The following is a 23,239-nucleotide window of genomic DNA, read 5'->3' as shown; positions in this document are numbered from 1 at the left end:
CTAAACCCAGAATTAACAGAAAAACTGAAAGCAATCAGTTATTTGGAAAAATATTTTCCAAGTGTATTAAATCATTTCACTTGACAAATAGCCAAAAAGATCACTGACATTTAGACAGAAATGGGTCTTCTGAGTCTGAAAGGCAGCTGCAGTGTATAAGGCTCTTCTCCACGCAGGATAGCACAGATGGACTGTTCCACTTCATGGTTGTGTTTTTGTGGATGGTACGGTGACAGTTTTGGAAAAATTGTGATTTGCACCCATCAGTCACAGACATACGTGGGACTCCAGGTCCCTGATGCTCTGAGCCACAATAAAAGACTGTAGAAATATTTGCTCAGTCAGTTACTGTTAGTGTGTGAATTCACACAAAAGCAGTTAAGAGTCTGTGCCAGAATGAAGAATCATTGCAGACATGCTTGCTTGGGTTTTCATAACGAATGCTTATCACCCTTAAATGTAGAAAGAAAATTCCAAGCAGCCAGAGGTCAGAAAAATCAAAATCAACTACTTCCAGAAGCCTGTATTTTATCGGTGTGCTCTTGAGATACAGCTGGGCTGACAAAGGGTGGCCTGGTCTTCTTGGAAACAGTTGACATTTTCCCACTTATTTCAGCATTGGCTTGATGTTTTTAATCAAGCTCCAAGTGTTATTTGCAGCTATTAATCAAATACAGGTGACTTTTCCCACTCCTGCCTAATGGAAATAAAGTTACTTCCTACTTTCTAACTACCCATTTGAAGATACTGATAATAAATTCAGTTTACTGAACTCACTCTCCAGGTAAAACAATCTGTTCTTTACTGGAACTGAAGAACAGCATACCTAAGTCACCAAAATAATCTAATTTTTCTATAAATCTGAATTCATATGCTTGTCTTCTATTTAATATAAGAATCAAAGGATGAGTAGTAGTAAAGCAGATTTCCTGTGCACTTCCTTGACAATGTGACCTTGACACAGATACCCTTTAACTGAAATAGTTCAATCCCCAAATATTTCCAGGCTCAGGGTTTTTTGGTGAGGTACTCAAAAAGCTGACTGTAGCAGGGCATATAGTTTGTATATTAAAAAAAGAAAAAAAAAAACAAAACCAAACAAAAAAACACACCACCAGCAAACTGATTTCACATGTAAGCTAATTCTGAAGATTATGCAGATATATGCATACACAGACTGATGTATCAAAAGCCTCTATTTAAACAAAAAGACCAAAATGGTCTTCCCAACCTGTGAAAGCATTAAATTTGCTTCTACAAAAGCAAACAAAAACATCTGGATGTGACAGGTGTTGCAGTGTGGATCACTCTGAGATGCTGGAGTTAATTTATGGATGTTTGGACACAAGTACAGCTTTGGTAGTTTTCTTCTAATGAATGGTGTCACTGTTAATGTGGAGACTCAAGAAACCGCATTTCTGTTCACCCTTTTCATATTTAGTGCTCAGATGACAGTAAGAGGCATAGCACTACTTGGTTTTGATTAAAATACATAGTTTTGTCATGTAAGATTGTCCAGCTGGGGCTGACAAAATAATTTCGTGTCCTTGTAAGTAATGCTGTTTTTCTGGCTGGCATGAGGTTAGGGATCTGACCTGTTTCAGAGGTTGCTGTCTTACACCCAATCACTTGTTCCTTTTGCTACCCCAGGGAAATCTATGGAAATGGTGTAAGCGGCTGGGTGGGAAGAAGTGGGCAGGATATTCTTACATTGGGAAAAGATGAAATACTGAATAGTCGTGAAAACGTTGTGTTGAGAAAAAGGTAGTCATCTAGTAATTGTAAGTACTAGCATCTCACATAGAGCTTGAATTTTGCATTTTTGTTCTTCAGCGCTGCTTGCTGAAGGAGAGGACCTGAAGCTGTCTGACAACAGTAGTATGAAAACTCTTCAAATGACTGCATTATCATAGCTCAGAGTGAAAGAGGAAATGAAGGCTTATTCTGCATATTCCCGATATTTCTGAATTGTCAGCTTGGTTGGCAGCATATACCACCTCTGAGAGAAAACATCTGTGGCTGAAGTCAGTAGACCTTTAACTTAATTGGAAAACACTTTCTCAAACTTGGGATTCCCGGCCTAGGCTCTAGGAAAGAAACCTCTTTCCCACAACTAACTGCATAGTTGACATATTTTGGTTTGGACACTGATTCTCAAGAGTGGCAAGATGAGTTCATTTTATTATTGTGTTAATTACTTCTTATACAACCAGTTTCAGTACATAGATTTTAAAAATGGAGACTTTCAAGTTCAGAAAAATATTAGGCTCTTAGGGAAGGAAATATTAAGTATGCATATATTCATAGATGAGTCACTCCTGTTCTCATTTGTACTAATGAGTATGTAAATCCATCTGATAAACCACCTTTGTTTTTAAAAGCTGAATCTTATTTGTGTTTTGAATTTTTCTAACTTCAGCTTCAAGTTATTGGATCTTTGCCTTTGCTGGAAGTTAAGGCAGACCCCTTGAATGAGAAAGGTATTTTGCTTGATTAATACTTTCTGTAAAGTTTGTTTGCATTTCAGATGTTTTCAGAACAGATAAGTTCTGCTTTCTAATGTGTAAGTGATCAATGACATGTCCTATGGAAGGAAATGAGACTGCTGCTGTTAATGACGTTAACAGAGTTCAGTCCCTCCCACAAATATTTGAGCAAGGAAACAGCTGAGGTTGATGGATAATCTTCATAGAAACAGAGTTCTAAGTTTAAGCAGAAACTGGTTTTGGAGCCATAACAAGTTTTTCATGCTGGAAATTGTTGGATTCTCTCATAGGTGTCCCTATTGCCTAACTCTGGAGTGAGTTCTTCTAATTATCACATATTTGCTGATATATCAAATTAATGTTCACATCTGAGTCATGGACAATGGAAATTATAATTTCAGTGGAACATCAAGTTGGCATTTGCCTATTAACATGTTTATTTTCCATGTTTCTCTTGTTCTAGACCAGTACTCATTACTGTTCATGTTCCACAGCTTAATTTACCAGTTACCACAAAGCCTGTAAAATCTGAAGTAGGTGCTGATCTATTCAGTATGATATATTAGTTAAAATCACAGCAAATTGTGAATTGCTACAGTTTATATAGACAAGGGTCTGAATCAAAATCTTGGATCTAAAACACACCAAACTTGAGGAGAATTTGGATTCAGATCTAAACTCTGTGGTCTGGGTTTTTCTTTAATCACATGGTGTTACAAACATCTATTTCATGTGTCTAAACGGTCCCAGCTGTGCAGAGTATTTCCTTGAACATATTGGACTTATTTTTACACAGATGTAAATCAGGGATAACTTTGCTAAAGTAAGTGCAACTGGTGCCAGTAGATGATGTGTGAGGAAAGGTCTGTGCTTTCCATATGATGTCTCTGTATGTAATAATATAGAAATGACATGTATTCTTTGCATCAGCTTTGGGAAAAACCTGTCTGCAGGTCTTTGCATGTGCATGAACATCATGCAGATATGCTATCAGACACAAAATATAAAGGAGTTGGAGTGGCAGCTCTCTACAGTGGCCATTTGATAATTTTCTTTTAAGGTAGGCCTCAGTGCCATTGCTGTGTCCTCCTTGCTGGCTTCCTCCTGCCTCACTGTTTTTTTCCAGGCTTTGATACCACCAATGCCTTCTCCTCACAGTTTCTACAGCCATGTCCTACTGCACCCTGTCAAGGCACTGGGTTTGTCATTGTGCCGTTTGCCTCTCACCTTTAAGGCTATCACTCATCAGCAATTAGGAACCAACATTATACAAGTATTTGAGGTAAAGAGAACATTAGAGCTCGATCAAACGTTGATTCCCACTCCAGCTTTCCCTATTGAATTACATAAAGGTTTCAACCAAACTTTAGCTGTAAAGAAACCCAAGCTTTCCTTTAGGTTGGACAGAGCTTGCAAAAGTCCTCTGTTTTTGTGTCTGTTATTCCCCCTGTCTCTATCTTCATTATTCTTGCACACATATCCCGGTCCGGATTAAACTGTGGCTGTTCTTGTAGTGTTTCTTCTCCTGGCCAGAAGCAGGAACTCCTGGAAGCATTGCTGCAAAATCCTTTGTTGAGTGTTCCTGTGTAGTTTTCCAGGCTTGCTGAATCTAATCTTTCTGTGTTTTCAGATTTACATTGGATGAGACTAAATTACCATTGCTTTACTTGTGTCTTTATTTGGATGCAATTGCTATTGTTCTGTTTCGTCAAAGGAGGGGGCTTGACTTTTCTGTCCTAGTGAAAGTGGTCTGACTTGCACCATATTACACCAGCAAGGAGAAACTGCCTTACAGATCTTTATTTTCCAAAGATGTGTGGTCTCTGCACAGCTCAAATTCCCCTGGAAGAAGTTGGTCAGATGTTCATTCTTACCTCTTCTAGCAAAGAACAATATAAACCAGGGAGAATCAAGGGTAAGATCTGTGCAGTTACCAGTTCAGTAATACTTAGCATGAAAATATAATCCACTAAGGGAGCAAGAGTGAAAACAATAAGGCTCATGAAACATCATGTTGCATACTCTATCTGATAGAAGAAACTGGTACTTCAGATAGCTCTGGGCCAGTAATAAAACAGAATGCAAGAAGATGATTAGATCTACAAGCCCGTTTTCAGCAAAGTATTGGGTCTTGGCTAAGGAACATACAAATCCCGATGCCTCCTTTTAAGTTGCCATTCAAGTTTGTAACTTTGAGGCAGGCAAGGATGAGCAATCACGGACTGCCTCCCCTTGAGAATGGCAGTATTTCAAAGCTTGCAGACAGTGTGAATCCTTTCAGGAACAGCAGGGATCTTCTTTTCGTGTGTGTAAAATACATGACTAGTTAAAGCCTTTTGAGAACATAGGCAAATTTTGTAGCAGTTATCAGTTGTTCTTTCAGTCTCTTCAGAGCAACTTAAACAGATATCATAGGAAAAGCAAGTCTGTTTTGGCTCTGGTTTTTGTGATATCGATGATACATCATATATGATTCATCAGAGGTGGATCATATTCAAACTGGTATCTGTTTATGCTGTGCCAGAATACAACTTTATTTAAAAAGTGTTCAGCTTACATATTACACATAAACAAAAGGAGAGCAGAACTGGGGAAAACTCAAAGGTAAAAGGCAACCTACAGGGTGATTGGAGAAACTCATACAACCCTAAAACTTTAAAGCTAGGCACTTTTATAGTGGTTAGATAATGGTGTGTATTCTCTCACACCGATAACTAAGGCAATCCAAGTTAGGGCTTAAAGCTTTAAATTAGAAGACTCTTAATTGCTGAGAACCATGTTTTCCCCAGACTTATCACTCACTTTCTCTACTGGAATTTTATGTATGCTTAACAGTAGATAACTCCTGGAATCCATCTCCTTTCTGTTGGCGGCACCAGGTCACCTGCTTCTTTATCTGGAGTTCAAGATTCAACTTCAAACCTCACATTTGTCTGTACTACTTCTGCAGGGATTGTTAACATAGTCTTAAAATTCACTGGTTAAATTTATTCATATCATTTTTCTCTATTTTAAATAGTTCTCTGTCACTTCCAGAGTTTAAGTTTTAATATTTTCTGGGTGTGACTTTACTATAGCCAAAGAACAAGACCTTAATTGGATTCTTGTGCAGGGTTATGGCAGCCTTGTTGAAAGAGCTTGGAGTATCTCTTGATGGACAAGATTTTTAGGCTTAGATATAGGAAGAAGAAAGAAGAGTGTTTGATAATGGGCAGCAACGCTTTATGAAGCTGTGTATGCAATACAGCTACCATTAGAAAAATACTGCATTTGTCTATTGTTTCTTTGGGTGTTCTGTACATGTGAAAACATGATATTATGTTTCATTTCCATCTGTACAAGGATGTTATGTTTTTGAGCTCAGGAGAAAGGAATCATATGATAAACGGAGCTTGCTATACCTCTTTGTATTTGCCTTTTCTCAAAGGTTAGGACTGGAACACTGTTGCAAGAAGTAAAGCTTTGACTGGACTTACTTAAGCAATAAGACTGAGCTGTTCTTTATCATATTAATTTCAGTTGACTCATGTCATTTCACCTCCCAAAACCATTGATGGTTGGTTAAGATTATATCCAAACCAGTCATAAGTTACCAATGAATCAGTAACAGAATATTTTGGGCTGGTGTACAAAAACATGTCTTGCTCCGTATGTAGTTAGCTTGGATTCTCTTGTGGTTCAACAATACTTTATAGAAACAAAACATTCTCAACTTTGTCCAGTTTCCTTCATAAAACTTTTAGTGCAAGGATGGCAAAGACTTTAGCCAATTTACAGCTGCATTCCTCTTAGAGCAGCTAAGACATACATCTTCCATACTCTATGTTCAAGGCTTTCCAGTGTCGTTTATTTTGATTATCTGATAGATGTGATATTAAAAACATAGTATGCAGCAGATAAATCATGATATCAACTCCTTGTTGTGCTAATCCTCTCTGCTTTTCCAACTGGGAGAGGAAAAGATTAAAGTATTTGGGTATGGAAGCAATGCTAAGGGACATATCCTTCTTCACTGAAGTATTTGCTGTTTTTCTCAGGTAAACTTGTAATTTGGTTGAAATATTGCTGTTGAGAAGCACTATGGTAGACCTTTTGGACAAATTAGTGGTAAGCAACAATATTTAGAAAAACCTTGAAAAATATACCTCTGCCTTAACAGTAACAGTTTGCTATAGAAACAGTAATATATCACACCTATTTTGTGTTTTGATGGATATGTTAACAATGCTGTCATTGTTTCTACATGTCTGACAGTTACATCAAAGCAGTATCTGAAAACTGAGGTGCTCCTAAAGCTAAAAACCCCATAACTAAATAAAGCACTATGCTAAGCTGTCATAGAAAATCCAAGTTATCCATGCTCAGCAATAAGTAAGCCAAAGAGAACTAAAGTGAAAGTCAAGTCTGTGGCCTCATTCAGAGGCTGATCTTGTGGCTTTGGCACTTACTTAATGTTTTGCTCTTATATTGCATTTTTCATTCGTGGTTTATGAAATGCTTTACAAAGACAAGTAATAATAATCTGATTTTTTGGATGAGGACTAGAGAAGCACCAAGAGCTAAAATGACTTGTCTGTGATTTAGTCAGTTTGTTATAGGTAGGAAGGGTGGAGTCCTGACTCCAAATATTGCCTTGTTTTTTAGGTAGACCTGGTTCTTTTAAGGAAGGAACACTGCAGGTTTATACCTCTTATAAACTGTGTTATTGCTCTCTTCTATTCCTCTAGGCTCAGAAATGGAGAACTGTGTGAGACCTTGAATTCAGGACTTGCTCTGAAAGGGCTGAAAAACCAATCGGTACCACGCTTTTTCAAAACTTGAGAGAATTAATGCCATGCAGAGCCAAAACAGCTCAGCCCATGCTTTTCCCTTGGAAGATCATCCTAGATCCCATTAAAAATGACCTTCAGCAAAGATTTTTTTTAATGGAAACAAAGAAGGTCATAATTTAGTTTATAAAACATTCTCAAATGTTTTTAACAAGAAAATCCACATGCCAGTTTTGAAGGATTCATACAGTTTCTCTTGTTGTGTCCTTACTTTGTTAATGAGCCGAGCCTTTTTCAGCCATGACTAAATCTTTTTGTAGGAAAGAACGTTTGGAAGGATGATGCATGTGGTTAAAAAACAGGAATGAGTTTCTGGAGTCTTGGGTTTAATTCCCAGCATTGCCACAGACTTCCTCTGTGACTTTGGACAAGCCACCACATCTCTGTGACTAAATTCACTGGCTGTAAACTGATGCTAGTGGAATTTCTCTTCTTCAGAGGGAAGTTGTGAGGAGAACGTATATTTAGGTATCAAATGCAGCTGCAGAGGACTTAGATTTTTAACTTTCTAAAATGTGTGAATCCAAAAGAAGTATTTAAAGGTATGTCCATTTTCTATGGCCTGTCTCAATAATGAGAAAATGCTGCAAACTAATTGGAGTAATTTGTATCAGCAGTCTGTGGTACTTTGGCACCTCTCGGACATCTTCACCACTGAACATACCTTCTTATCTGGGAGCCTGAGTCCAAGCCAGTGACAGCAAACCTATGGCAAATGTGTCAAGTCAACTAATGAATAAATTGTGGCTGGAGCTGTGGTGTAGATTGCAGTAGTGACGGACCTCAGGGAACTTTAATAAACCATGAAGGCCTGGCCCTCAGGTGCTGTACGATATGGCTAGGGGTATCAGCCTAGTGGATGACATCTAAAAGGTCAAGTGATAGACTGTGCAATGACAAAGGAATAACTTAGTCGATGTATCAAGAACAATCTGTGCTAGATCTGATAGTGGACAAATTCTTTAGGTTCCCAGACCTGCATCGTAACTAGAAGACAGCCTCTCCAGCAGTAAATATGGACACACTAAATCCTTTGCTCTTCTGTTTCTGAACAGTTAAACAGTGAGTTACACTTGCCAAGGAGCCTGAAAAATCCCCTTTTCATCTAGTACAAGCCATATTCATGGTTGAATATGTTTAGACTGACATTTGTCTTATTTATCCAGACCGCTTTTTAATGTGGTCAAACACTGTCCACAGAGAGCATCTGTAGCCTGTGGTGGGCATCTTGTAATTCTGCTTGGGTGCTTGGTCAACCTCCCCTTAGAGGGAAGGGAGGCCAATGAGCAATTACCCTTAGGCCAGTCACCTAATGATCCTTTTCCTCAGGCAACAGCGCAAGGGGAGGTGAGAATGCCTCAGCAGCTGCTGTGGCGTGCATCCTTCCTCCTTTCTGTGACACAGAGGGCAGGGAGCAAAGATTAAGCTTTTTTAAAAATGGCTTCACTATTTCTGTTCTTCTTTCCATGCCAATGAAATTTGGTCAAAATTAGCCATCTCACTCCTGGCTTTCCAGGCCACTGCACACAACGGAGGAACAAAGCTGTGGCTACAGTTGCTCTGCTTGAGCTCACAAGCACCAAAAGACAAAATATGATTTGCAAGAGCCAGGTCCCAGACTTCAAGAAAGACAACAACTTGTACACAGGGGAGGAAGAGGATGTGGAATTAGTGGGATGGGTATGTCTATTAGAAGGGGATGGACTCTGTTAAATATTCTTCCAAATGCTATAATCTATGCAAAACTATATCAGGGAGCTATTTTCCACAGTGAAATAGGAAAATATTTCATAGGTGGCACCCCTGTCCATATTTGTTGGTCAGTTCCACTGCATATAAACAATATCTGTAACATGGAGTAATTAATGCTTCCAACAAAAATCATTTGAGAGGATAAGATTCTCTGATTTTTCTAGTATGACTAGCAGCCATAAATAAAATATTGCATCAGAGACTTTGGACTCCAGAATTCTTCACTCTTGGGTTGTAGAAACATGATATTTAGATAAGTTCTTGGTAAGAGCTGGAACTTGCTGGACCTCAATTCTTCCACTTTGTGAGGTGCAAGAAAGTCTAATTAAAATTAAATACCTGTTCTTTAGAGCTCTGGGTTTTTTATCTGTTGTATTTTCAAAGTACTTGGAAGAATTTTCTTATCATTAGTATAGAGTGTCTAGGCTTCCTTAAGTGTGTAAGAATTGGTTCTGATTGCATCCCATTTCAAAAAAATCTAAAAAAAAATCTGTGATGTAGGTCATTTTTCTCATAGGATCCCAATCGACTGATATAATCTTCTGTCTGTTTTCAGCTCCACTGTGTTTAGAAACAGCATTTTTTTTTTTTCTTTTAATTCTGGAGTGCAGTAGTCTCTTCTATTGTTGATCATTCATACACAGTACAGTATGTGTGACTTTCATCACAGCTTCTTTGGGGATTTTTTTGGTGCAGTGCCTACTATGGTGGGGTCTTTGCTCACTGAACTCAAATGGAAATTCTGTAAACTCTCGTCCATCAGGTTTCTTATCCCTAACAATCCCTTTTGCTGTTGAGAAATCTCATGCATAAGGGTCTACGGTGGAAAGGGACTAATGGTTTGAACCGCTAGTATGATGATTCTTTAGCATTCTCTGGTATTACTGGGTAATCTTTTAGGACAGATTTAAAAGCTACTGGCCATCTGGTGTGTAGAAGGCAAAGAACAGCAAGGAAAATATATTCTGCTACAAAGAAAGCAGAGACCACTTAAAATGTGACACAGAACTTGGACAAATTCTTTTTTATTCTGGTAAATTGCCTGGTTTGGATCATGGTTCGTTGACCCCATGGTTTGTTGACCCACTTCTAGATACAGACAAAATTTTGTTTTTCATATTCAAAGGTTTTTCTTTTGCAAAAGTCCTCATAATAATTAGAAATAAATGGCTTCCTAATGACTTTTTTCCTTGGAAAACAATGGTTTAAATTAAAGGAAAAATGTTTTTGCCCAACATAGAAACAAACGTACAAGAGTTCCATAAAACCCCAAAGTTGGGAGGAAATAGAACTGCCAGTGGTTTGAGAAAACCGCAGCCAGGTTCTTGTGCCCTATGGAAAGTGCTTTTTTCTCATTAGACTGGCTTGTTAAACTCTTGTATATTCCAAATGTGTACTATTTAACTGTTTGCTTTTAGCATGGTTTCTCCTTTTAAAGATGACAGTATTTAAACCTAGCAACATATTGTTTTAAGATCAACAGTTTAACAAGAGCAAAATCTGCCTCCCAGACTCAGCTGCCTGCCTTCCTTCCAAAATACTTTGTTCTGAAGAAGCTGATGGCAGTGATAAATGTAAGAGAGTTAGAGCTCTGCAGTTATTGTCAGCAAGTTAGCTTTATGGGTTGGGGATTAGACCTTTGATGTCTTATCAAGTTTCTGCCCTGCGTGAATCAGTTGCTTACTTGATTTAAATTATAAAAAGAAATGCTCTGTTGTGATATTGTCTCATACTGTGTCTTCGTCATTTGAGATGCCCTTCGTGTTCTTTAGTTCCCCAGGAAGAGAAGGCAACCAGCCATATGGAGAGTGGCCAGTTGCCTGCTGATCGTGATAGGCATTAAAGAGAGTTGCATAGAAACTCAGATATAGAAAAGCCCTTTTTAGCTGAGCCTTTCTGTCCCTCACAAAGGGAGATTGTTCCCTACAAGTCTCTAACACAACATCCAATACTGTTTAGCTTTTGAGGGGGTCTCCCTATTCCTTTAATAAACAATTTCCTTTTCACTGAAGTAACAGCTTCTTACAAAGTTGTCTTTTTAACATCCCCCAGTGTAATTGCTGCTGGACTGGTATGGAGAGCTGGTGGCTGCTTGGGCATGGGGGGGGGAAGACAGCGAGGTTAGCTGGGAAGGAGGTCTCCCTTTCGTGATTCCAGGGAACAATGAGGATGGCAATACCTCGCCCTGGAGATGACTGTTTGAGACCATATAGAAGCTCATTTTCAGAGTTTTGCGTGTCCTGTGTGCTGTACCGGTGGATGAGGAGGTTTCTGGCCTTTGTGACAGAGGTTCAACCTGGCGCTTCTTATTTCAAGTTATAGGTCATTGCTCTTAGTTTTATTGTTTTAAGCTACCTCAGACACTTTAAGGGTGTGTTGATATTGTTTAATCCTTAAAATAAAACCCTCAAATATAGAAATGTTGATCTGGCTTAGATTTTTATTTGCATTTTAACATAGCTTTTCAACATTTTAGAAGCCAAAATATTTTTCATGTGAGCAGCCTTTGAACAAGATTAAAAAGTAAAATGTATCTATTTTCCCAAATAGTAGCTGTGGTTATTAAAGACACCAAGCCGGCAGATTAGCTGTGTGTGAGGAAACTGGCTAACAGGATGGTTGTGCTAGCCTACTTATATTCTGAAAGTTGGGTCAGTACTCATGAAAAGCTTAAGTAAACTAGAGGATAATTCAGTACATAGACAATGCATCCCACTGTTTCTCTGTTTATTTTCTCGCTGCGTGACTTCTGGCAACTGAGAAGAAACACTATAAATGACAGCAACCCGCCAAAGAAAAGATTATGAATAACAATACCACAAGAATGAAGGGCATAAAGTTACCAGTGACTTAGGAAAGATGCAGAACACTGGACACATGAGACATCTAGAAACTGGTGGATTGCAGTACATGTAGAACAGAATACCTTTGGATTAGAAACCCTTTCAATTTGAGTTTCGGTATAAATTTATGGTAGATTGTTTTGTCTCTGGTAACCCAAGGTCTGTTTATCCGTAGGTGTTTTTTGACTCTGTTGAACTCCAAAGCCAGAAGAAGTAATGCCACTGGACTCAGAAATAAAAAATATATATTTACTCAAGAAATAAAAAGGCTGAGATCTCTCTTAATTAGCAGTTGTACATACACACAAAGGACACCACCTTCCTGATAAAAGTTGTCATTTTTTCTTTACCACATTTTTAACAGTGCTGCTTTCAGCACTGTACTTAAGACTGCCATGCTTTCCATCCCAAGCTGCAGTACAATTTTCAGGCAACACATGCAGCAAGCTGATACCCTAAGTTTGGATACCATTTAACTTTTTTTGATGGTGCAAAATGAAAGAAACCAGCTGTTTATGTTAAACTAGAGTTTAACATAATAACATAACTAGAGTTGAACATAATAAATAACAGGAATAAAAATCACAGGAAGATTTTTTTTTTTTTTTTTTTTTTAATCCCTGAAAAGCCAGGTAAACTATTTTTTGGAAGAAAACCAAAAAAAGTTGCAGTCTATTTGTCCTTACTGTGGTGCACTTTTATTACTTCTAAATACCTACAGTATTAAATGTGTGGGCTATTTTAATCTATAGTGAATACACTAGGCTCAATTTGCAAAAATGAGTGGTTTCGTGAAATATGGAGGACTCTCCTAACCTTGGAAGTGAATGATGTAGTCAGATAATGGGTGTGTTAGTGTCAGTGACAGTGGTTATCGTGTTTTGAAAATTAAGACCATTAGTTCATTTTTAGATATATGGGGTCAATGCCAACAAATCGTTCATACATTGTTTCTGATGCTTAGACTTTGCAGCTTCTGGCATGACTCATTTGGAATGAGTGCTTTGTGCTTCCAAAGACTATATTGTAGGAGCATTCAAATGAATCAGTGAAAGGCCTTTCTGAAAGGGTAGTTCACCAGGGCTGAGTGCTACTCAATAGGAGCCCAAGCCTGCTCCTATTGAAGTCTGTGTATTTACCTTAGTAGGGATGGAACCGGATCCTAGAATTAAGCTATTCAAGAGAATAGCCCTTCAAGAGGTGTGATTGCACTATCTTGAAGTTTCTTTTCAAGACAAAGCCAAATTGAGGAAAAAAGAGAAGATTTGGACCCCTTGTTCTTGTAGTGTTTCATCAGATTTCCTGGTATGGTATACTCAGGATGCTTAAACAGCACAGAATGCTCTTTTGATGTAACTTCCCCTATGCCTCCAGAGACCAAAGCAATTCAGTTAATTTTTGATCAAAACTGTAATAAATAGAAGAAATATCTGCTCAACTGGCACTTTTGAACCCCTTAGAGTCCATTCCCTTGTTGCCTCCCAGCCCTTCTCTAAATTGGTTGTGGTTCCTCGCCTCCCCATCCCCCAAAATAATTCCTTCATAGTAGATTAGAAATACTGAAATACTGTTGAGCCACCAAATCACCTGAAATATCTTTAAGTTGGTGAGATGTTGGGAGGAACATTTTTGTGATGTGGTAGTGATGAAACTTGGGATTGCATATGTAATAAATTGATGTCTATCCTTTCTTCAAGGCGGGAAAAAACGTGTGACATTGCTTCAATTTCCACTCAGTCCTTCCTAGTTTACATGGTTGCACAACTGAGATGTTTTGCCTTTTTTAGTCATTTGTGAAGCAGCAGTAAAAAGAAGTGATGGATGTGCTGACATTCAGCCCTGCCATCAATACAGCAAAGTAGAGGTCACTTAAAATACCTGTTAAAGCAATAAACATTTAAAAATAACATGCCAAAGCAAAACATATCAATCAAAGCACAGCCCTGTTTAACAGTCAATTTTCTGTGCTTCTTGTAACAAGATGATACCATAGTTTTGTCAGTGAGTCTCCAAGAGCTCCGCTGTACTCCAGGCACTGAGGAAGTGTAGCACAACGCCGCCCTAATTGATAGGTAATTTGGAGCTGACTTTGGGTACTGACCAAAGAGTGATTAAAAAACCACCAGACACCACCACAATGACAACAAAACCCAACAAAAACCACAACAAACCCAACCCCCACCTTCACACTCAGTGAAATTGCGTACTCTAGCTGTTTGTTTCAGCCATCCTTGCTAAAGTTTGCATGGAAAGAGGTCTGATGTCATAAGTTACACATGAACAGTTTCATGAAATACAATGAGACACAGGGGTGTGTGTCTCTGTTCAGAGGTTTAACAGGGTCCTTTTCAATAAAACAATGTCTCAGCAGGCATTAGAGACCATTCTCCCTCCTATGTCCCCCTACAGATGCGCAGACACCGACTGGACACCTTTGTTAAAGCCCTGTTTGAAACCTAGAGTCCACCTCTGTTTTAGTCATCTGGAACCTGGGACTTTGCATCTTTCTTCCCCTTTGTTTTTCTTTGATGCTGTGGGTGGGGTTAATGTCATAGAACTTCAGCCATTTACAGGAGAGCTAGTTGATCAGACTCTCCAGTTCATAAAGGGGAAGGGATATTTCTAGGATGTGATCCATCTTATCCTAAGTCAGGTGAATCTTACCCTAAAGATGCTTATTTCTAGTTTCTCTAGTCTGCGTAACTAGCTCCACATTATGAAATAATGATCATGGCTTGCTGCCCTGGAGAGTGCTGCAGTATTGTGGCTGGAATACTAATTTTTTGTGTGAACAGGGATAAATGAACTTTCAAGAACAAATGTTCATTTTTAGATGTCTGAGATAACCTCATTGAAGTCGGTAGTCTGCTCACTTGTCTGGTAGTAGAATATAATGGAAAGATTCTGATTTACATCAAGAACCTTTACCATTGAGGAAGGATGCAGAAATGTTTTGATGAAGTTCTTTGTTGTAAGTGCAAATGGCCTTGCCCACTATAGTAGCAGGAATGGGCACATTCTAGCTCATCCGAATAGTGTCTGATTAGTTCTGTGTGTGATGGCTTTCTGTGTAAATTCTTCCATGCAATCTTAACCTTAATGGTGATGTCCTGTATGTCTGGACAAAGGAGGTCACAATTTGAAGTAGGCAGCTCTGGGCTTGTCCTGGAACAGCCATGAAGGACTGTTTTGCTTCAGTGGGACAGCACAAGGTGAACTAATCTCTTAAAGATAGGTTAAGTATAGCAGTTTGTATACAGACTTGTCATTTTGAAGGCTATCTTCTGGTACTGTCCTAACTCACTCAATAATAGGGATAAGGAGAACCTAGGTTTTCCATACATTTCAGTTGAATGCTTTTCTGTGGCATTGGGATGAGAGTAGGGTTTGTTCTGTAAATGTACCTTCTCCTTCATTCCTTGGCAGAAGAGCGATGAAATAAATATTGAAAAAATGAATGGTGTTTTAATAAAGCAGATTAACTGAGACAGACTAGCTGGTTAGAGTGCTCTCTAAGGCAGACTGTAGCATGTTGATATTTAAACATCATAGGCTTTGTCTGAAATATACATGGGAATATGACTTTATATATTATAGTCTGCACGTGTGGATATATATACACAATGGTGTGTATATATGTGTACACACACACATGTATGTATTACTATTGTCTAAATCATTTTCCCATTGTGGACGAGCCTGGAGGGAACAACATATTCCTAGCTTGGAGTTTTCCACATCTGCCCTTCAGGCAGCTATCAGACAGAAACAGCATGGCTACATAAATCACCGTAAATCAGCACATTTTTCAGCAGTACAAAGCCCTAAGCACAGAGCCACTTTAGAGTGCGCTGCTCCATAGTTTGTTCGCAGACCTCCCATGCCAGCAGCAGGAAAGTCAGACCATTCTATTCAACATATTACAGTAACCAGATGCAGGATAAAGAAATTGCCTTTCAAAGCTATAGTCTGCACTAGGCTTTTCCAAACAAAACAGTGATGTCTAGCATCCATCTTTTCTCTTCTGCTTGTTCTTCAGACCTTTTTGGCCCTCAGCCCCCCAAGATGAGGTGTTATTCTCCTGTTTTGCAAGCAGGCTTAAACTTCATTTTAGATTCTGAAGCAGTAGTTTTCACTTGGTCAGAGGAAAATTCTGTGTATCAGTTAAGGGGTCCACAAAAAGGAACAAAATAAAAACCTGCTGTCAGTATGTTTAAATACCTAGTATCAGTGGAGGGTATATAGGTCCAGTGGAAATTGAAGGGCTCTATAAGTTGAAGATCACTGGAACCACTGGTGCTACAGGGGAGCACATTTCAGCCAGTATTAAGAGCCTTTGGTGTGTGAGACCGTGAAGGAAAATACTGGAATTCTGTGATGCCTGAGACACATGACAGTAAATAATATTTTATCAATGCTTATATATATCAAGTGGCACCCACAGTTTATAGTGACTTTTGGTTTTATTAACTGAGGTAAACTTAATCATCAAGATTTTTTCTGATATAGTCCCATTATCATTCTTTCTTCTCAGAAATACTACATGAGAATTTAAAGCAGTGCCTAGTATAGAATAGTAGGCCCCTTGGAAATTGGCTGTTGTAAAATATAATGCTTTGGAAAGGCTGAAATAAATTGAAGGCTGTAAAATTGTTTTAGAATATTAAAATGTAAAGCAGAAGATAAGTTAAACCAACTCCAGTTGAGGAGTCATGCCTGTTAATCTGTAGTAGAAGCTCAAATTTGTAGTTGAAAACAATTTTCTGAAACTTGACTAGGCTGGTTTCTGTGTTATTAGGGCAGGAACACCTCTCTGTTAAAAGTGGTTTGCTTTTTAATAGGGTTTAACCATAATTGTCCAGTTTTTGCTGGTTGTTCAAAATAGTTCCACCTCAGGTTGGTCAACTATTGTTGGCTTCATCTCTGTTGCTACCAGCATTCAACAAAAATGCTGTTTTAAGTTTGTCTTTCAGTGAATCACATGTTTGTACAATAACAGATTTGTTTGTTAAATGAACTTAAAGACAGAAATAGATGAGCCAGTATTCAGGGTGAGTCACCTTCTGGTCCATCTAGAACCATCTTTCTCTCTCTCTCTAAACTGTGCTATTTTAATCAAAAGGAATATTTTCACAGTAAAGTACAACTCTAAGATGTGCATCAGTATGATCCCAGTTTTTGTGTCACTGACTCGGCTTGTTCCTGTTTAAACAAATACCAAATCCCATGAGAAGTCCCATAGCCCTTGCTTATTTCAGCATTTTTATTAGTTTTGACATATTTATCGATTCGTTGGCTACATGTGAGTGAGCAATGCAGGTTCGGACTTGTATCATCTTAGGCTGCTGCAGTGAAGGTGACAATGGAGTATTTTCCAAATGTCAGTGACATACTTTCTATCTTTTTCTTATAAGTACATTTGCTAGTCTCTCTTGTATGCTGTCTTTTCTCGCAGTTGCTTGCCTTTTTGTCCTTCCTGCTCTTAAATCCCTCAGTTACACTAGCTTGGTGGAAATTGTTTAAATGTACAACCCAAATTCTCCAGTGAGGTTTGGCTAACGAACAAGCTATTCAAGTGGTTTTGTCTCCGGGGTATGTCTTCATCCTCTGCTTTTCCAGGTTGCTTGAATATCCTTGAACCCATAATTTACCCTAATTCCCTCTGAGGCTTTGAAATAATAAAATACTTAAATAAAACTCTTTGGATAAATGCCCTTTAAAATATAGCTTTATCTGCGAACTATCACTCTCTCAAGGGAGTGGATTTTGTTCCTCAGACAATTGAGGGGATTTTCTGTCCACTGTGTTACTGTTGTTTGTCCACTGCGATCAGGCATACCCATCTTAACTCCTGCAACAACTCAAAACAGAAAAGATGAGGACAATCTGGGAGAAAAATGGAACACAGGCTAGACTGTTGCTCTATGTGATTTTTTTTCTGATGCCTGGGTTCAGTTCTCTGATCTACCACATGATTTTCTGTGGGTCACGAAGCCTTCCTGTACTTTTGAAAAATAATTCTCTGCTCAACAGGGATGTTGCTGAGGATAAATTAAGGGTGGCAAGATGCCTAGACATTATAGAGGGGTAGTCTTATACACACAGAAAGGCTGTACTCAGATCCTTACTTCACAAAATAAGAAGAAGGAGATCACTGGACTTGCCATCACCAAATCCACAGGGGAAGTCTGAGGCAGAGCACAGGACTGGGTCCAGTTTTTCTGCCAGAGGCCCCACGTGGTCCATTTTTCCTTGAAAAGTCCTTTTCACAGTACTAGCTAGGCCTAAACCTGGAGTCCTGCAGATGCCTCCCAGGCAAGAAGGGGAGGCTTGGAGGACCCCACTGGGCCCCCTCATGCTGCAGCTCATCAGGGCACCTGGTCAGGCCCTGGAGACCAACATAATTTGGAGACTGGTCAGAGTCCTGGAACCCTGTCTTCACTATTGCTCATTTTTCGGTAAAGGGCGATGACTTCAGTTTTTCTCCCTTCCCACTCAGCTCAGCTAATTATTAATTTCTGTCAGCAAAAAGGATCTGCAAAATAGCACCGAAGGGAAGGGGGGAAGAAACATCTCTTCCCCACTTCTGGAGCTCTATAACTAAATTCCAGGAATAAAGGTTTGGGGTTTGTGTGTAATTTGTGAGTAATTTGCTTCTGCAGCTAATTATTGTTAAAAATGAAAAATTGCTCAGAAACATCAGGAAAAGGAAGCATTCCTTTTTATGTTACCGTGCCACTAAAACATAAAAATTCTGGTCAAAATTCAACCACATGACTATTGTTTAAAAGTGATACCTTTGAGACTGTCTCTCCATTTTCAGGCATAATCTCCAGAAAGGCATCTGTATTTCCTCACATTAAGTGATAGGAAATGCAAATAGACCACAGCTTAAGTATGAAGATTACAGAGATTTATGACTCTCTCTATACTTTTTTTTTTTTTCTTAATAAAATGCAGGGAAACTATATGTAGCAAATGTTTTCTGAATTTTTTAGCTTGTACTACTCTTTCCTGCTCAAATACTACTCTTTGTCCTCTTTTTTTCTTGAAATTTTCCTCCTAGTAGTCTCAGTTTCTAATCTGAAGTTAAAATTTTTCTGTACCTGAGGTTTATGATGAAGAAGTAGCACCAATGAAACCAGTGCTTCAGCTGGATGAAGGCCTTTTCTCAGGTGCCTCCTAATGCTTAGGAGAATTATTATCTCCTGGTAACAATATGCCCTGCTTAATTTTGTGCTTGTTCAGAAACAGCAAAATGATAGAGAAATTCATCCAGGGACTGAGTTCACCTCCTTCCTAGTCCCTGCTTGTCAGGAGCTCAGAAGATAAAGTACTACCTTTGGTTTTGGCTGGCATGCAGCAGCATCAGAACCAGTTAGTTTTTTGGCAGCGTGTTTTAGGGTGAGCAGCTCCTGCTTTTCACAGTGCCAAGGATGATGCCAAACTCATCAGCCATGCCTGCAGTCTTGAGGGTAGAGGGATGAACAATTAGACCAGGTTCAGTGTGGCTTCATGGCAGAACTAGAACGGGGAGCATCTATTGAAATCTGTAATGGGAACAACCTAAATTACTTCTGTCAGCCTATACCCACTCACTGTATTCTGGAGAAGATGAGAATGAATTTCTGATAAAGGGAGAATGTGTGGTGCAATGGGCAGAACTGACAGGGCTTAAGTAGCACGGGCCTTGCAGGGCTCTCCAGTGTGAGAGAGGGACACGAACTGCCCTGTGCCAGTCCAGAAAAAAAATACTGTAGCCCACAGGTGACCCACACTAGTGCAAGGACAGCCCCCAGGTGCTGTGGCCCATGGGCAGCCTGTGCTGGGGCAGGGACACCGCTGAGGGATGGGAGCCATGGGCAACCCATGCCAGGGCTCAGAACATGCTCAAAACAGCAGTCAGAAATTTTTGTTGGTTGGTAACAAATTAAAAAAATTATTTGACTCAAGACTCTCTTGCACACAACACACAGCCTGGTTCAGGTTTTGTGTTTTCTGCTTGCCCATGGTGGGGCACTTTGGAACGGCAGCTGAGACTCCATCATGCATGTTATAAGAATGGTCTCACTGGAAAAAGTGCAAGTTATAACATTTCCCTCTTCAATCTTGGCATGTATTTTTATAGGCAAACATATGGACAAATACAAATATTTCTATAAAATATATCTGAAATCCCTGTTTTGTTGAGGAGCCTTTAGATTTTGAGTACAGGCATTGCAAGAATAAATGATCTGTTGTGTTTCATAAGGTGCTTCATAAGGTTCTCCTAATGTTGCTCATTTTCTCTTCAGACCTCTTGCACTGAGGCTATTGGACATATTATGGTTACAATTTTAGATGAATATTGATGTTAAAAATCCCAGTTGGATCTTAAACCAGACTTTTCAGCTTGTTATTGTAGGCTAATTAGTGCATAGCTAATAAAATAGACAAGTTTCCATTGCTGTCTCATTTTTGTTGTGAAGAATGTTTCTGCTGTCACCAGTTTTGCTCTAAAGACTCTAAGCTGCTGTTTTCAGCTTCATAATGGTTGAAGGAGATTCAGAGATTTCCTAACTGTGATAGTGAATTTAGTGTATGTCACAGAAATGTTGCAATCACTACCATTTCAAAGCAGCAGCTGAATAATCCCAGATATGATGAATAAACTATTATTTGATTAGGCTAAAAAGACAGAGCTTTCTTTTCAGTTTTGGTGAATATTTGTATGTGTTCCATGGGGAAGGGGATCACGGAGCATTTTTCACATGGGAATAGCATTCCTACAGCATTACTTTGTTTTTTGTAGTTTTTGAGAGTGGACCAAGACAAAGACAGAGAATGCAGCCTGGACTGTGCAGGTTCCCCTCAGAAATCACTCTGCGCATCTGATGGAAGAACTTTTCTGTCCCGGTGTGAATTTCAACGAGCAAAATGCAAAGACCCTCAGCTGGAAATAGCCTATCGGGGCAACTGCAAAGGTGAGCAAATCAGTTTCTCTTGACCATAATGAAAAATAATAGACTTTAAATAGTTTTGAAAATATCTATGTATTGAGAACTAGAAGTGCTGTACTTGAAGAGTTGTCTAAAAGCAAGTAGGTTAACATCCATCCTGTTAATTCTATAACAATAGGCTACATAAAGATAAATTATTCTTTATCCATCAGCAAAAATATGACTCCCCCACCCATTTACACTATAATAAGTCACTATTAAGGAAACTGTAGGGTTGGGTCCTTGTTCTAAAGGACTGCATCATTGTCAGGCTCAGAGTAACTCTCAGTTGTTATCTCCTGAGGCTTCTTATCTACTGCAGTTTGGTATTTTGAGTTACAGATGGTCAAATTCAGTCTTGTCATTCCTAAGGGCAATCATTTAGTTAGAGGGGGAAAGAAAAGAAAAGAAAAAAAAAAGGAAAAAGATCTGACTGGTTACTGTTGTTTTGATTTGTTCTAAAATGTGATCCCCCAACACAAATATGTAGAAATTATAGGATTTTTTTTTTTTTTACATAACTGAAAGTTGTGTAAACCCTCAAATAGTGTAATTCTGAAATTCAGTGAAATAGTTTGTAATGCTTAGAGCCCTCACAGGCCATTGCTACCTACATCATCCACTCTTTTACTTCCAACTGCTGTTTAGAGAAACTGAGCAACAAGCAACCCTAGCACTTCAGTTCCAATACTTATATTCACAGTTAAATCTTTTCACTTTTAGAGTAGCTTGGTGCTAGAGAATGTAGTTGTCATGTGACATAACTCCTTACTGAAGTGTAGGGTGATTTCCAACACAATAATCTTTTAAAATGTAAGAATAGCAATGGTCATAAAGATTTACTTTCCCTTTCTCTCTCTCCAAAAGATAGGGGCAGGGGGGAAGAAAACCCCAGGGACCACCCCAATGCAACCTCTAGGAGGCAATTTTCCACATCATTTCTCTCCGTTAGCTCCAGGAAACCTCTGAAGCATCAAGACTGCTTCAAAGAGACATTCTGTCTCATCTTCTGCCTAGATGAAACACTATGCTCATTCTTCACCACTTTCATAATAAGCCGTTGTGTTACCTGATGGATCTGTTTACTTTTGTGAACAAGGATAACATAATGAAGCTACCTGAGCCAAAGCTTTTGTTACATTCATGAACGACAGAGAGAATTATTGTACCCTTCGTATTTGTTCATTTTATACAATACAGCATTACACACTTTTATGGAAATTAGTTTTACAGAATGTTTTTCTTTATTGTTTTTTCCTCTTACCATATTGACAATGTCATCTGCAAGAATTTTTTTCCATAAAGATGCACTGAATTGCTCTACCGAAGGTGTCCCCAGCAATGCTGGCAAATTTTTCTGTGGACAACAGCTACTATTTGGAGAAGTGCTCATTTGCTGTTTATTTATTAATGAGTAGTGTGTCAGTACAATTGCAGACTTGGAATTAGACACCTTAGGCAGCTTAAATATTGCTAATAGCAAATACACATCATACCCTCATCAATCAAATACTTTTGATCTTTCAATTAAATGAATGCAAACATCACTCTAATGTTTCAATATTTTTTCCTTTGATTGGCAATAGGCACATGATTGCCAATAATATACTTGGTCAATATCAGCAAGAGACCAGCGCTCTTTTAATTTAACATTTTCATAGTCTGTCCTATTCAGTCAAAGCATTCTTAAATTTTGAAATGACCAATGTCTTTATTCCTACCCATGGTTGCAATCATCAGAAATATTTCAAGCTGTAAAAACAAATTTTAGAGAAGAAAAAACCAATTCGTTGGCCTAGCTGCAGTTTCAGTTTTAGCATTGCTAGAGCTACTTTTGATAGTCCCATCAAACATTCTTCTGAAAGAGCTAAGCAAGTCCTCAGATTAAGACCTCTTTTGAGCCTGTTGCTTTTGAGTGGTGAAATTTGTTGTTGCAGGTGATGCTTGACCAAAGAGCAGAGGGTTGTTTTAGTAGGGCTAACCAAAAAGTGATGGTTCCATTTCAGGGCAACTTTCAAGGTTTCAGAATTTGTTTTCATTCCGTCTTGGAATGAAAGCAAATCCTCTTGGAAGTGTTCATCTGTCCCCCTAAAAAAAAACAGATACCCACCCCAACCCCACCCCTCCATTAAAACATTGGTTTTGAAGCAAGTTTTGAGGTTGCTAATGCAGGAAAAAGTAAAAGAAACATGCATGGTTGCATGTGGAAGTTATGAACGGAGAAAAGAGATGATTCCTGGTATAGGATTCACAACTTTAAATCTGTGTCTGATACTCATCCACCATTGATCAGAAAAGGCAGTCTTAAGTTTGTATCTGTCTCCTCTTGTTGTCTTCTCAGGTAAAAATCC

General features: G+C 38.8%; 1 protein-coding gene across 4 annotated transcripts in view; it reads left to right on the top strand.

Annotated features, from left to right (window-relative positions):
• The window catches only part of SMOC2 (SPARC related modular calcium binding 2), a gene marked incomplete at its 3' end in the record, with an annotated part of 147,526 nt that overhangs the window by 23,822 nt on the left and 100,465 nt on the right, over positions 1 to 23,239 (top strand). For all 4 annotated transcript variants that reach the window (XM_082305895.1, XM_082305894.1, XM_082305893.1 and 1 more), the window contains exon 2: positions 20,702 to 20,873. In XM_082305895.1, coding sequence (XP_082162021.1) covers positions 20,702 to 20,873 — 172 coding nt within the window. The remainder of the gene's footprint in view (positions 1 to 20,701; positions 20,874 to 23,239) is intronic.

The sequence above is a fragment of the Platalea leucorodia genome, assembly GCF_965183815.1.
Source record: "Platalea leucorodia genome assembly, chromosome: 3".
In the NCBI taxonomy this organism is placed as follows: domain Eukaryota; kingdom Metazoa; phylum Chordata; class Aves; order Pelecaniformes; family Threskiornithidae; genus Platalea; species Platalea leucorodia.
The sequence above is the reverse complement of the archived record's forward strand: the minus strand, read 5'-3'. Positions and strand labels throughout refer to the sequence as shown.